The sequence below is a fragment of the Amblyomma mixtum genome, chromosome 5 (genome assembly GCF_055824585.1).
Source record: "Amblyomma mixtum isolate Tamu chromosome 5, ASM5582458v1, whole genome shotgun sequence".
Lineage (NCBI taxonomy): Eukaryota > Metazoa > Arthropoda > Arachnida > Ixodida > Ixodidae > Amblyomma > Amblyomma mixtum.
Window position 1 is genome coordinate 167,950,266 of NC_143016.1, and position 14,582 is coordinate 167,964,847.

The window sequence follows — 14,582 nt, forward strand, 5'->3', positions numbered from 1 at the left end:
TTAGCAGGAAGAAGTTGTATAAAGATTTGTGCGATGTAGTTCTTCCACAACCTATGTACAGGGCCTTATACAATGGAGGCCTGGGACGCGACGTACTTAAGCGTGTGAAGGCGATGCAGGTGCCGCCAAGTGCAAAAACTTTTTTCTTTAAATTACATACCGGAACACTACCAGTAAAGGAATTGTTGGAAAGGAAGCAGTTATTTCTACCTTGGGGATCACACTGTTTAATTTGTAAACAACCAGAAACAATAGACCACGTTTTTTTGCACTGTTGGGAGGGGGTATACTTTTGGGACATCTTACAACGGACTTTAAAAAAGGAATTTCCGCTCGACGCTCATGGTATTCGGTACTTGCCTGTAGACAGTGAGGATGGGACACCATTCGACCTCATTATGCTAATGGGCCTCCATTGTATTTGGCGCTCCAGAATGGCAGGATATCATCGCGATCCTGATGCACGGCCAGCACGGATCTATTTTCGGGAGTGCATGCATAAGTATACTGAAGTTCAGAAACTTGCTCCTGAAGCTCCCGAGTGGCTCGAAAGAGTCGAGCCTTTGGTGACGCTTAAGGAGTTTTAACGTGACGAAGCCACGCACCCCCAGGCGGATAGTGTTGTTAATTATTGCTCATTGTGCTCTGTAAGCGTATTTGTGTACTGTGGTTCTTGCCGAAGTCAGGCAATAAAGAAAAAAAAAAAGTCGTGGCCGAGTGGTTAAGGAGATGGACTTGAAATCCATTGGGGTTTCCCCCTCACAGGTTCGAATCCTGTCGGCTGCGCGAAAGGGTGTTGTGTTTTATTTTGCCTCCTCTCGCATCATTGAAAGGGAGATGACGAGAGAGAGCGCCCTCCGTGTCGCAGTCGTGGCCGAGTGGTTAAGGCGATGGACTTGAAATCCATTGGGGTTTCCCCCTCACAGGTTCGAATCCTGTCGGCTGCGCGAAAGGGTGTTGTGTTTTATTTTGCCTCCTCTCGCATCATTGAAAGGGAGATGACGAGAGAGAGCGCCCTCCGTGTCGCAGTCGTGGCCGGCTCAGCTACTTCCGGCCACCGAGCGTGACGGACGTGTGTATCATGGGCTCCCAAGGAGCGGATTTAGCGGCCCAGCCGGGCCGCGGTATCAGGAGTACGATCAAACCGAACGAGGACTACCAGCTGATTTTGCCGCATTTGCCAACAGGTTCGAGCGTTTTGCATACTGTTTTTTTTGCATGGCGACGTCCAAGCCAGGGCATACCGTGTTGAATACTTTCGTGACGCTCTTGAGCGTCTGTCATTGCTGCCGGAAGTGGTTGCCCTCGGGGCATATCAGATGAATCATGTTTGGGCCGTGACATTCTGCAATGAAGAAGGAAAAAACAAAATGCTACAGGCGGAGGCGTTCAACGTCAAGGACCACCGCTGTGTGGTCATTGACCCATGCAACCAGGGCGTCAGGCTGAAGCTGTTCTGGCTGCTACACGGCGTGAAAGATGACGACGTGAAGGCAGCTCTGGCGGCTTTTGGAAAAGTGACCGACATAACTCGGGACAAGTGGAGAGTCAAAGGCTGCGTCGACAAGTCGTCTACTACGCGCTCAGTGACATTGAAGCTGAAGGTGGGCGTTACCATCGAGGACTTACCGCACCAGCTGCGTGTTGGAGAGGACGTCGCACTCGTCCACGTTCCTGGCAGAGCTCCGCTCTGCCTCCGGTGCCGCGGCACCGGACACATACGTCGGGAGTGCCGTGTGCCACGTTGCGGGCTCTGTCGTCACTTCGGCCACGACGACGCCCAGTGCGTGCGAACATATGCTACCGTAGCTGGTCCTGGTCGTAGGGATACTACTGAGGAGCATATTATGGACGAAGTCGACGCAGTAGAGGCGACCCGTGAGAGTCGGGAAGACGCAGTACCGAAAAGCATAGCCTCAGAAAAAGCAACGCTTCCCACGGAACATGAGGCTGCCAACTCAGAAGAACCGCCTGTGCCTGACACCAGAACTGAGGCGGACGCGGGAAAAGCAGATGATGCTGCGGTAGGTGCAGCTGAGACGGTTTTGGAATCGACCGACGAGAAGGACGTTGACACGGAGATGCCGGCGGCGTCAACTTTGCCAGCGAACAGGACGCACGACGAAGCTGATGACAAGGCGACGAGCTACGACGGGACGGACCATGAGGAACCTCTTCCCAAAGCGCCTCCTGTTCGACGTGCGGCCTACAAGCCCAAGCCGAACATCCCTCCTGATCGTAGGACTTCGTCGGGTGTCCCTCCGCCTTAGCGGAGGTGCCTTGCAGGGTCTTCGTGTTGGTAACCCGGTCTTCGATCGGGTTCAGTGCTGACACCGCCGTACTTTGCAAGCTGGAAGGATTTTTGATGAGGTGAGCTGCAAACCGATGTCACTTTGAGAGCGGCGAATCCCAACCATTTAGATGGCGCCTCAACTAACATCTAGCTTGCGTATTGCCACACTGAACGTGAGAGGTCTTTCTGCGCGAAGAAGGCAAAATCAGCTGAAACGTCTCTTGTTCGAAAACGAAATCGATCTGTTGGCTGTTCAAGAGACAAAAATTGAAAGCGAAGAGTTGACAGATGCGATGGCAGAAATTTACCGTGCACAGTTCAGTGTTTGCGTGTGCCATGCAAAAGGAAAGTCGGGAGGGTGTCTGATTTTAACTCGAAACTGCAAAGTCGCTGTGGAAACTGTATTTTCATGTGAAAGTGGCCGGATTGTAGCATGCGATTTTTACTTTTCTGGTGTAGAGTGGAGAGCTGTGTGTGTATATGCACCTAATAGAATTCCCGAACGAGATGCCTTTTTTCGCCGTGTTCAACCTTTCCTGCTGCCAGAAAAGCGTGTACTATTGCTTGGAGATTTTAACTGTGTGTGTAGACCTGAAGATAGAACAACGAACAAAACCCTGCAGGACACGAGTGCCGAGCTGTTTGAGATGATTAATGAAGCAGAATTGGAAGACATTGGCATTATAATGCAAGGTGCAGAACAAGCGCAGTACACGTATTTTCAAGGCGTTAGTCACGCAAGGCTGGACAGAATTTGTTTCTTCTGAGGTTGTGCCCTTGTGTTCCCAGTACCAGACTGTGCACGTCAGCTTCAGTGATCATTCTTTAGTCGTGGTCACAGTTGGGGAGAGGAAAAGGACTGTCAAGTTTAGTTGGGAATTATGGAAATTTAATGACTCATTGTTGGAGGATGACGAGTTTAGCAAGAAACTAAAAGACGCAGTCAAAAGCTTGTTAGAAAAAGAGACAGACTTTATACAAACATGGGAACAATTTAAATGCGACGTGAAAGTGGCCGCTATAGAAAGAGCATGTGTTTTAAAGCGTAAAGAAAAACAGCAAGAAAAGGAACTTCGTACCGAGCTTGATTTCATGCTCAGCATGGAAGGCGTCAAGCCGGGGTTGTACAGACAAGAAATAAAAGAAACCAAAACTAAGCTCGAACTAATAGATGAAACGAAATATCGAGGTGCTGTGATAAGGGCACGCAGCGAAAGATTTTGGCTTGGGGAGACGCCCACAAAAAGGGCGCTCAGCGACGAAAAACAGTATGCAGTTTCGAAAGAGATAAAGGAAATTTGTTATCGCAATGACGTAACTTCCGAATCTGAGGTGATTGAAAGGGCGTTTCTGGAATATTACCAAAACTTGTTCAGCCTTAAAACGCCTGATGTTGAACATTACAAAACTGCATTCCTGTCGCTAATGCCAAGAGTCGAGGAGGACCTGGCGCAGGTACTTAAGGAGCCCATAACGGCAGCAGAAATCGAAGCTGCAATACAGCAGCTGAGCTTGAACAAGTCGCCTGGGCCGGACGGCCTCGGTGCCGCACTTTACAAGGCTTTGAAAACAGAAATGGCAATAGCATTACAGCGCGTAATAAGCGAGTGTTACGAAAGAAAGTTAACCCCGCCGTCTTTTCGAACTTCCCACGTGGTGTTGATCCCAAAATCGGACGACCCGAGTAGGTTGCAGTCAGTTGAGTGTTACCGCCCAATAAGCTTAACTAACGTAGACTACAAAATTTATATGAAAGTTCTAGCCGGACGACTCCAAACAGTAATTAAAAGCCTTGTTGGCCCACACCAGACCTGCGGCATAAAAGAAAGATCCATTTTTACTAACATACACGTAGCTAGAAGTGTCCTTGAATGCTGTGATGCAACGGAGGGTCGTGTCGCCATGATGCAACTGGACCTGCATAAGGCGTTTGATAAAGTTGTGCATGAAATTTTGTTCGTGCTTTTGGAACATGTGAATGTAGGATGTATCATCACTGATGGCGTGAAAATGGTTTATGATGGCTGTACATCAAGGTTTATAATTAATATCCGCCTGAGTAATAGTATTCCTGTCTTGTCGTCAGTGAGGCAGGGTTGCCCTCTTTCTCCACTGCTTTTTGCACTTTACCTGGAGCCCTTTTGTTTAAAGCTGTTAACTACGCAAAACATTCGAGGTTACGCCTTTGTCATAATGAAGTGAAGGTATTGGCATATGCAGATGATATAGCAGTGTTCTGCAGAGACCAGGAAAGCGTGCAAGAAGTGATGAGAGAAGCCGTAAATTTTTGTGATGCAAGTGGCTGCGCGATAAGCTGGCAGAAATGTTTTGGTTTTTGGCATGGAAAGTGGCAGGCCACGCCAGAAGTATTCTGTCGAATGAAGTGGGTAGACACGCCAGGAAAGTACCTCGGCGTGCCGCTAACCAACTACAGAGAAAGCAAAGAATATTGGGCCCATGAAACCGAACGAGTCAAAGCTCAGACAAGCAAATGGGGCGGTCACAACTTTTCCATGTTCGCAAGAGCTACGGTGTGCAACATGTTTTTAGTAGCGAGGATTTTTTACGTTCTGCAAGCGTTAACTTTGCCAAGGACTTCAGTGCAAAGGTTGCACAGAGTGTTTGCAACATTTATTTGGGCGTCAACATGGGAACGTACCAGCCGATGCAATCTGTTCCTCAAGGTGCGGAACTGGGGGCTAGGGTTGTCAAATTTATTTCTGAGACAGATAGTCACTAGATTCTTTTTCTTGCGTCAAGATAATGATTTTCTGCGAACTGTTATACAAGTGCGATTGTCAGAATCACTGCCTGATTATGTTGTGTCATCCATGTCTGCAGGTCGGAGTGGGTTAAGTGCTTTTTTGCAAGAAGTTGTTGCAGCAGTCCGTATTCTTCGGTCAAAATTTTCCGATGAGTATCTAACGATTGTAACAAGGAAAAAGATGTACAAGGACCTGCTTGATGTGTTTCTGCCAGTGCCTGTTTATCGCAGTGCTTATCTTCTGGGTCCCGAAAGGGATGTGCTAAAAAGAGTCAAAAGAATGCCGGTGAAGCCTTCATTGCGTTCTTTCTTTTTTCAATTGCATACTGGAACCCTCCCAGTGAAGCCATGGTTGCAAAGCAAAGGCCTTTTTGTACCTTGGTCAGTAGAGTGTCTTATTTGCAAGAAAGTGGAAACTATAGAACATATCTTTCTCGACTGTCATGACGCTGTTTTTCTTTGGGATGTGTTGAAGCGCACACTGAAAAAAGATTTCCCCCTGACTCCTTTTGGAATACGCTTGCTACCATGTGCAGAGCCAGGTGAAGTGCCTTGCGACCTGCTAATGTTGCTCTGCATGCACAGCCTATGGCGTACGCGAATGGATGTCAGGCATGAACATGTTGTTGTGAATCCGGCTCATCAGTATTTCATTGAGAGCATCATGTATACTCAGGAAGTTTTCGGACAGCAAGCTCCTCAGCCTGAGTGGCTGCCTGTCCTCGACCAACTAAAATCATTTAACCCATTTTATCATCGTGCACTAGCTAGAAACTGACCTGTGCTTTTATTGTCATGTCATTGTATTTTTGTTTTGTTTGCCCGGCCAAGTCGGTAATAAAGAAAAAAAAAGCAGTCGTGGCCGAGTGGTTAAGGCGATGGACTTGAAATCCATTGGGGTTCCCCCCTCACAGGTTCGAATCCTGTCGGCTGCGCGAAATGGTGTTGTGTTTTATTTTGCCTCCTCTCGCATCATTGAAAGGGAGATGACGAGAGAGAGCGCCCTCCGTGTCGCAGTCGTGGCCGAGTGGTTAGGGCGATGGACTTGAAATCCATTGGGGTTTCCCCCTCACAGGTTCGAATCCTGTCGGCTGCGCGAAAGGGTGTTGCATTTTGTTTTGCCTCCTCTCGCATCATTGAAAGGGAGATGACGAGAGAGAGCGCCCTCCGTGTCGCAGTCGTGGCCGACATTACACTTTCGGCTTCCGTGGGAGACGGTCGTGTGATGGGAAGCTATGAGCGCGCTTCGTTATCGGTCATGTCTGGCCGAGGTTTCGGTGAGCGACGCCCCCCAGTGGGCTATCGCTTAGTTTTGCCTACGCTGCCTTCGGGAGACGCAATGAAGACAGCGGTTTTCCTTCACTGCGATATTGCCGGGCGGCCTTATCGCATACAAGATTTTCGTGAGCCTTTGGAAACTGCCGGTGTTCTACCTTTCGTGGCTGGCATTGGGGCCTTTCAAATGTCGCATGTGTGGATGTTGAAGCTGAAAACTGCGGAAGCGAAGGAACGACTGCTGACAGAAAGAGCACTTGAAGTGAAAAAACGCTATTGTGCGGTCATAGACCCCAACAAACGTGAGTTGGCCTTCAGGGTGCACTGGGTGCCCTTCTACGTGTCGAATGATTCTGTGCAGAAGGCTTTTGAAGAATTTGGAGAGGTGACAGACGTCAACCGCGAGCAGTGGAACAGTCCCGGGTTCGAAGACGTCGAATCGACAACCCGTCTGGTGCGTATGGTTCTGAAGGAGGGGCTCTCTATCGATGATTTGCCCCACATGCTCAAGTTCTACGGAGGACAAGTGTTAGTGGTGATGCCTGGACGTCCACCAATATGCCTACGGTACAAAAGGACGGGACATATTCGACGCGACTGCCGCACGCCAAGATGCAGTTTGTGTCACGCCTTCGGACACGAACGGGAAGGATGCGTTCGCACGTATGCGCGTGTGGCCACGGGTACTGCTCCGCCGCAAGACGACGGCAGCGAGCAGCTCATGGACCAGGAGGAACTGGAGAACGCCGGAGCACCGCCCCCTTCAGGACTCAGCGACGGCCCTGCTTCCCAGCAGCCGGAGTTGCCTGCTGGCGACGAGAAGTCACAAGGTGACCCCGCTGCAGAAACGACTGGCAAGAAGGCTGATGCTGCTGCGGCGCCAGAAGAGCCAACGAGGGACAGCACTTCAGGCGACCACGACTCCGAGGCGCCGATGGATGCGACAGTCGCTTCCATTAAGCGACCTCGTGACTACGAAAAGGCACCGGCTACGGAACGAGAACTGCGTCGGCTAGAAAGGCATTGGAGAGGGGAGGGAGCCAAGAAAGGCAAGTTAGCCTTGTCGCGGTCCTCGTCGCTAACTCGCGACGAGAGGCCGAAGCAGTGAGCTTTAGTCACTGTAGTTTGTTTGCTGTGTGCACGCTATGGCTTATTTGAAGAAACCGCTAAAAGTTGGCACTCTGAACGTACGAGGGCTTGCCTCGAAGCGTAAGCAAGTGCAGTTGAACCGACCGTTCGGGGAGTTATATCTAGATATCGCGGCTATTCAAGAAACAAAAGTTGAGGATGAGCAGCGAACAGATAACATGGTGCTTGGTTTTCGTTCGCATTTCAATGTTTGTGTAAGCCATGCGGCTGGTTTGTCGGCGGGATGCTGTCTTTTCCTGAGGAAAAACATAGGCATAGTAGAGGAACAAATAATAACTTGTGCAAGGGGGAGGTTTATCGTGTGTGACTGCACATATGAAACATTCGCGGTGAGGGTTGTTGTCCTGTATGCTCCCACGATACAAAAGGAACGGCGCGGTTTTTTTGAACAGTTAGCCTCGTTCCTTGATTGCAGTCGAGTGCTCATACTGTTGGGATACTTCAATTGCGTTTTGGACCCTAAAGATCGTTCAAATGTAAAGGATGTAAAAGACCCGAGTGTTGATTTCTTGAAGAGTGTCCTCAACGAGTGCAGCTTGGAGGATGTAATAGGTCTGGCGAAGAGTCAGAATCACGTGCATTTTACGCATTTTCAAGGTAGCAGCCACGCACGACTGGACAGAATATATGTGTCGCCGGAGCTTTCACCTTCCTGTGAGCAGTATGAAGTGAAGCAAGTGTCATTTAGTGACCACTGCTTAGTTACGGTAACGTTGGGAGGAAGGAAGCAGCGTAAAGCAAAAATGAACTGGGATATGTGGAAACAGAACTCAAGGCTTATAGAAGACGACATATTTTTAAGAACAATTAAGGAAATCATGGATATGTTTAATAACAGTGAAACAGGATGTATTGAATCTTGGGAACGGTTTAAGCAGGAGGTGAAAATCTATGCCATTGAGCGTTCAACCATAGGAAAATATGAGGAAAGAAAAGAAGGAAAGCAACTGCGTGGAATTTTGACGGGTTTAGGACGCGAAGAGGAAAAAACGCTGGGCATGTTCATGCATGACCTAAAAGGCGTCAAAGTTAGGCTAGAAGCTTTAGATGCTCAGAAGTACAGAGGGGCAGCGATAAGAGCAAGCACGGAAAAATGGCTTAGTGGTGAAATGCCAACAAAACGCGCGCTTTCAGATGAAAAGCGATACGCGCGGTCAAACGAGATATCAGTTATCGAATACAAAGGACAAATCCTCAGTGAACAAAGTGGAATTTCGAGTGCATTCGTGGAACAGTACCGTGAGCTGTTTGCACGCAAAGCACCAAGTGAAGAAGGGTTGGTTGGTTGGTTTATGGGGTTTAACGTCCCAAAGCGACTGAGGCTATGAGAGACGCCGTAGTGAAGGGCTCCGGAAATTTCGACCACCTGGGGTTCTTTAACGTGCACTGACATCGCACAGTACACGGGCCTCTAGAATTTCTCCTCCAAAGAAATTCCAGCCGCCGCAGCCGGGATCGAACCCGCGTCTTTCGGGTCAGCAGCCGAGCACCATAGCCACTGAGCCACCGCGGCGGCGAAGAAGGGTTCCGGGAAAACTTTTTGCCACTTATGCCAATATTAGGCAATGAGATTACTGAAGAACTAGAGAACGAAATAAGTATTAAGGAAATAGAGACAGCAATTGATGAATTGAATGCCGGAAAGTCGCCGGGACCTGACGGTTTGACTGCGGCCTTTTATAAGAGCTTTAAATGTGACCTTGCCCCTATGCTCTATAAGCTTTTCAAAGAGTGTTTTGAAGTTGGTAGGCTCCCACCTTCGTTTAGCAATGCTCATACGGTCTTAATTCCGAAGACAGATGACCCAGCCAAGCTGGTAAAAGTAACAAGCTATAGACCGATCACGTTAACAAACGTTGGTTATAAAATTCTGATGAAAGTGTTCGCCAAGAGATTGCAATACGTCATAAAGGATATTGTAGGACCTCACCAAACGTGTGGAATAAAAACAAGAAGCATATTTAAAAATATTCATGTTGCACGCAGCGTGCTCGAGTGCTGCGATGCTTTAAATAAGAAGGTCGCTATGGTTCAAATTGACTTTGAAAAAGCATTTGATCGGGTGTCTCATGAAATACTCTATTGTTTGTTGGAACATATTGGTATTGGCTCGGTTGTTCTCAAAGGGGTAAAAATGGCTTATGCATGTTGCTCGACACGTCTTATGGTAAACAAAATGTTATCTGAAAGAATTGATCTGAGGGCATCTGTTCGACAAGGATGTCCACTGTCCCCTTTACTTTTTGCAATTTATTTGGAGCCTTTTTGTAGGATGATAACTGCGAGCGAGCGCATCCGAGGGTTTAGGTTGGGACCGTGTGAGGTGAGAATACTGGCATACGCAGATGATGTGGCCCTCTTTTGTGTAGACCGCAAAAGTATTGTAGAAGCGTTACAAGTAACCGAAAGGTTTTGCAGGCAAACTGGTAGCGCTGTTAATATAGATAAATGTCTCGGACTCTGGCATGGGCAATGGGACTTGGAACCAGAATCGTTCTGCGGGGTCCGATGGGCTACAACTCCCGGAGTTTATTTGGGAGTCCCGCTGGACAAATATGGGGAGAATAGCAATTACTGGAATGAGAAAGCGGAAGAAATGCGGGACCGGACCAAAGGATGGATGGGCCGTAATCTTTCTATTTTCGCGCGTGCAACTGTATGTAACACCTTTCTTGTGGCAAGAATCATGTATTTACTCCAAGTATTATATTGTGCACGGACCAGTATCCAAAGGTTCCATCGGGTTTTTGCGGTTTTCATTTGGACGTCTAATTGGGAACAAATTCGCAGAGATAATCTCTTCCGGAAAGTGAAGGTCGGGGGACTGTCTCTAATGCATCTCTATGTGCGGCAGGTTGTTTTAAGGTTTTGTTTCCTGCGTGACCAAAATGACTCCTTCCTGCGAACCTTCATACAAATGATGTTATCCAGTGCACTTCCAGAATTCATTGTCTCTTCGTGCAATGCTCGGCGGTACACAGTGTCTCGCTTCCTGCGAGAGGTTGTCTGGTCATTCAGGTTTCTGCAAGTGCGGTTCTCTCTAGAGTATTTAGTGAATGTAACGCCGAAGCGATTATACAAGGATCTTATTGAACAGTTGTTTCCAGCGCCACTGTACAGAACCTTATACTTGAAGGCCCTGGGAAAGACGTTCTCAGACGAGTTAAAAAGATGACTGTTGCACCTGGTGTCAAAACATTCTTTTTCAAATTGCACACCAGAACGCTACCAGCAAAAACATGACTAGAGGAAAAGGGCCTTTTTGTTCCTTGGGGCTCGAACTGTCTCCTGTGTAGAAAACCAGAGACTGTAGAACATGTGTTCCTGGATTGTTGGGATGCAGTGTTCTACTGGGATGTTTTGCAAAGAACCCTAAAAAAGGACTTGCCATTGACACCGCGCGGAATTCGGTACCTGACCACTGAAAGAAATGTTTTACAGTATAACCAGATTATGTTATTGGGCCTTCACAGCATTTGGAGGAGTAGAATGGCTGTTAGACATTGTGACTTGGATGCACGATCGGTATGTGATTATTTTGTGGAACATGTGTACAAATTGAGAGAAGTCTTGAAGCAACAAGATTACGCGGAGGATGTATTGAGTCTGATGGACCAACTTGTGTTAATGAAAGTCCATTGGACACGGTTGTCTGCCAAGGGGCATGACAACTGCGATATTTTACTGATGTATTCATTCATGCAATAAAAAAAAGCAGTTGTGGCCGAGAGGTTAAGGCGATGGGCTTGAAATCCATTGGGGTCTCCCCGCACAGGTTCGAATCCTGTCGACTGCGCAAAGGAGTATTTTCATTTATTTTGCCCCTTCTTGCAGTGTTAGAGAGGGGATGCTCAGTGAGCGCACATCATGCGGCAGTCGTGGCCGAGTGGCCATTCTACTTCCGGCCACCGGCGTGTACGGACGAGGAATGATGAGCTCCGGCGGAGCGGCGTTAGTGGCCCAGGCTGGCCGCGGTAACAGGCTTGAAGGAAACGATGATAAGGAATATCAGATCATTTTGCCGAACCTGCCCACCGGACGTGTTGTTTTGAACACTGTTTTTTTGCACGGAGACGTACGTGTGCGACCCTTTAGGGTTGAAGATTTCCGGGACGCCTTGGCGAAGACTGGTACGCTCCCAGACGTGGTGGCTCTGGGGGCGTATCAAATCAACCACGTGTGGGCCGTGACTTTGAGCAGCGTCGAAGCAACCAAGCGGCTGCTTGCCGTCAAATATCTTCTGGTGAAAGGGCGCCGGTGCATCATCATCGACCCTGAGGATCAACAGGTGAAGCTCCGGCTTCATTGGATGTTGCATGGAGTCGCCGATGAATACATCCGAACTGCGTTGGCGGCTTTCGGTCAGGTGACCGAAGTTACCCGGGAGAGGTGGCGCGTCCAAGGCGTTCACGAAAAGGGTTCAACTACAAGGACCGTGCTCCTAAAGTTGAAGCCTGGGATGAAGATAGAGGACCTGCCCGACCAGATAAGAGTTGCAGGAGAGTTGGCCCTCGTGGTTGCGCCTGGTCGGCCAATGCAGTGCCTGCGCTGCCACGGGACCGGTCATGTACGCCGGGAATGTAAGATTCCGCGCTGCTCGATATGTAAGCGGTTCGGCCACGTTGAGTCTGAATGCGTACGAACCTACGCGGTGGCTACAGGACCTTCAGCGAGGAAGGCCTCGGCGGAGCACCAAATGGATGTCACTGAGACTGAAGAAGCAGCAAGTGGCTGTCACAAAATTCGGCGCATTTTAGAAACAAAGAAAAACCGCCGCGCGCACGGCGTCTCGCCGGCGCGAGCCCAACAAGAGAGAGGGAAAGCCCCCGCCGAGCGCGTGCCTCTCTCTCCATCGCCACGGCGTGCGCCGAAGGGATGAGTCATCCACGCCGAAGATTCTCGAACATGCGAGTCGGTTCTACAGCTGACGGGGGGGAAAGGGCGTAGCCTTGCGTGCACTAGGACACGTCCCCCTCGCCCGTCGGCGTCGGCGCCACTCAAGAACACGCTCGAAACTTCGAGATGCGACCCCCGACCTCTGACCAATGGGGACGCGCGGCCGGTGAGAAGAGGAAAGGGAGACAGCACTGCCAATGCTGCGTGTATGTGCGCGCCTACTCGAGCGCGAACAACAAACAGACGGGAGAGCGAGCCTATAAAGAAGGACGTTGACCGCTATCAGTCAGTCCGGACCGCCGTTTAAGCTTCATCGAAGCGCGCCCGTTCGACTCCCGGGGAAACACCACTCGGCCAGCATCGGACCAACGAGGCAACGGTCGCCAGTCTGCGGGACGGCATCGTCGTGGAACTCTGGTCGTCGGACTGCCGCAGTGCCCGGTGAACAAATTGTGTTTTGTTTGTTTATCTCTCTCTCGTGTGTTAGTGCACTTTAGGTGCAATATTGCCTCTGTATTGTATTCTCTCTCTAATTTAACTTTGCACAAGTTGCATCGTTTGTTAATCACTTTGTATGTGCTTGTACTAGTGATTGTGTAACCCTCTGTATCGTATCTTTGCTGCATAAACTTTGTTTTGTGAACCTTTGGCTCCGACCCATTCTCTGGCTTGCGACCAGCGAAAGCTGGGCACCGAACGCCCAAAAACCTCTTGTCACTTGGTAGCTGGTCTCCGCTGAGTTTGCCACGCTGAGTCGAGGGCATCTCCTTCGAGTCCGAGACCGCTACCCCCACACGCTCTAAGGGTGTCTGGGAGCTTCCCACGTAAAAGTGCGCGAAGTCTGGGTGACAGTGGCGTTGGTGAAGCGGGAAAGCCAGCTGTAACTACGGGCAAGCAAGTGCTTCCGGGGGGTGGGAACGAGGCACCCTGTCTGTCAGGCAAGGGAGCCACAACACCATGCAACGAAGATTCGGGGGAAGGCATGGAGAGCGAGGCTGAGCGCTTTCCAAACGCTGAGGTAACGGAGTCAACGAGTAAGCTGGAACCTCTTGAGAAGAGTGGCGGCCGAGCGACCAGCGTCCCCGGACCGGCGAAGCGGGCCCACGACGAGAGCGGCAGCGAGAAGGAAAAGGCGGAGGCAGCTAGAATCGAGGAGCCGCCAGCGAAAGCGCCACTAGGGAGAAGACCGACTTTCAAACCCAAACCGAATGTCCCGACGGACAAGAGAGCCGTCGAAAAACCGTCCCCAACGCAAGGTCCGCCAGTCCAAGGCCATGGCTCTGGCACCAACGAAGGCGTCTAGCTTTATGCTAGACGTGAAAGGTAAGCACCATGCTCTCGGCCTTCTTTCTCTAACAAAATGGCTTCTGCACAGTCGCTAAAAATTGCCACATTTAACGTATGGGGTTTAGCCGCCAAAAAGAAGCAGAACCAGGTGTTGCGCCTCTTAAATGACTACGACATCGATATTCTAGGTGTTCAAGAGACGAAGGTCGAGGGCGAAAGAGAGACCGAGAGCATGGTGCAGCGTTTCACGTCCCGGTTTTATGCAGTTGTGAGTCACGCGGTTGGCACTTCGGAAGGGTGTGTCTTGTTCGTCAAAAAGCTGCCAGCTCTTGTTGTACAAGCGCATGCTTCTTTTCTGTCGGGTAGGGGAGTGGTCCTCGATTTTAGTCTCTGGTCTATCCAATGGCGTGTTGTCTGTGTATATGCATCTATTTTTGTCGATGAAAGGGCAGCTCTGTTTGATTTAATGCAGCAGTACGTAAACACGGAGAAGCAACTTGTCTTTATGGGTGACTTCAATTGTGTTTTGAGCTCCGCTGATAAAACTAGCCCGCGTGCTTTTAGAGATAAGCAAAGAAATTTTGTCTCGCACGATTGACGAGTTTGCCTTGGAAGACGTGGCGGAATGTTTTATGGGCAATGGGCAACTACAGTACACGCATTTCCAGCGGTCTAGTCACGCCCGCCTTGACAGGATTTACATATCTGCAGAACTGGTCCCAAAGTGCCAATGTTATGACGTTCTGCCCGTAATATATTCGGATCACTGCGTGGTTCAGTGTACGATTGGGACCAGAAAGAGAGGCGGTTGTTTTCAGTGGGACCTTTGGAAGATGAACAGTAAACTTTTAGAGGATGATCAGTTTACTAGACTCGTAGAAGCGGAAATTAATAACGTTGCTCTGGATACCGAGCATG

The 14,582-nt window shown here is 49.5% G+C and overlaps 1 protein-coding gene and 4 non-coding genes across 5 annotated transcripts; all 5 read left to right on the plus strand.

The window, feature by feature from the left end:
* Window positions 1–864: 864 nt before the first annotated feature.
* On the plus strand, window positions 865–947 carry TRNAS-UGA (transfer RNA serine (anticodon UGA)). The gene has a single exon. It is a non-coding gene; the product is annotated as a tRNA-Ser (tRNA).
* Window positions 948–5,909: 4,962 nt separating this feature from the next.
* TRNAS-UGA (transfer RNA serine (anticodon UGA)) lies at window positions 5,910–5,992 on the plus strand. Its single transcript has one exon. It is a non-coding gene; the product is annotated as a tRNA-Ser (tRNA).
* Window positions 5,993–6,070: 78 nt separating this feature from the next.
* TRNAS-UGA (transfer RNA serine (anticodon UGA)) lies at window positions 6,071–6,153 on the plus strand. The gene has a single exon. It is a non-coding gene; the product is annotated as a tRNA-Ser (tRNA).
* A 5,042-nt stretch (window positions 6,154–11,195) lies between these two features.
* Window positions 11,196–11,277, plus strand: TRNAS-UGA (transfer RNA serine (anticodon UGA)). The gene has a single exon. It is a non-coding gene; the product is annotated as a tRNA-Ser (tRNA).
* A 135-nt stretch (window positions 11,278–11,412) lies between these two features.
* LOC149344561 (uncharacterized) lies at window positions 11,413–13,680 on the plus strand. The gene is made up of 2 exons (XM_089547266.1): window positions 11,413–12,208; window positions 13,316–13,680. Exons 1-2 carry the CDS (start codon window positions 11,413–11,415, stop codon window positions 13,678–13,680), a joined length of 1,161 nt encoding a protein of 386 aa, XP_089403392.1.
* Window positions 13,681–14,582: the final 902 nt, after the last annotated feature.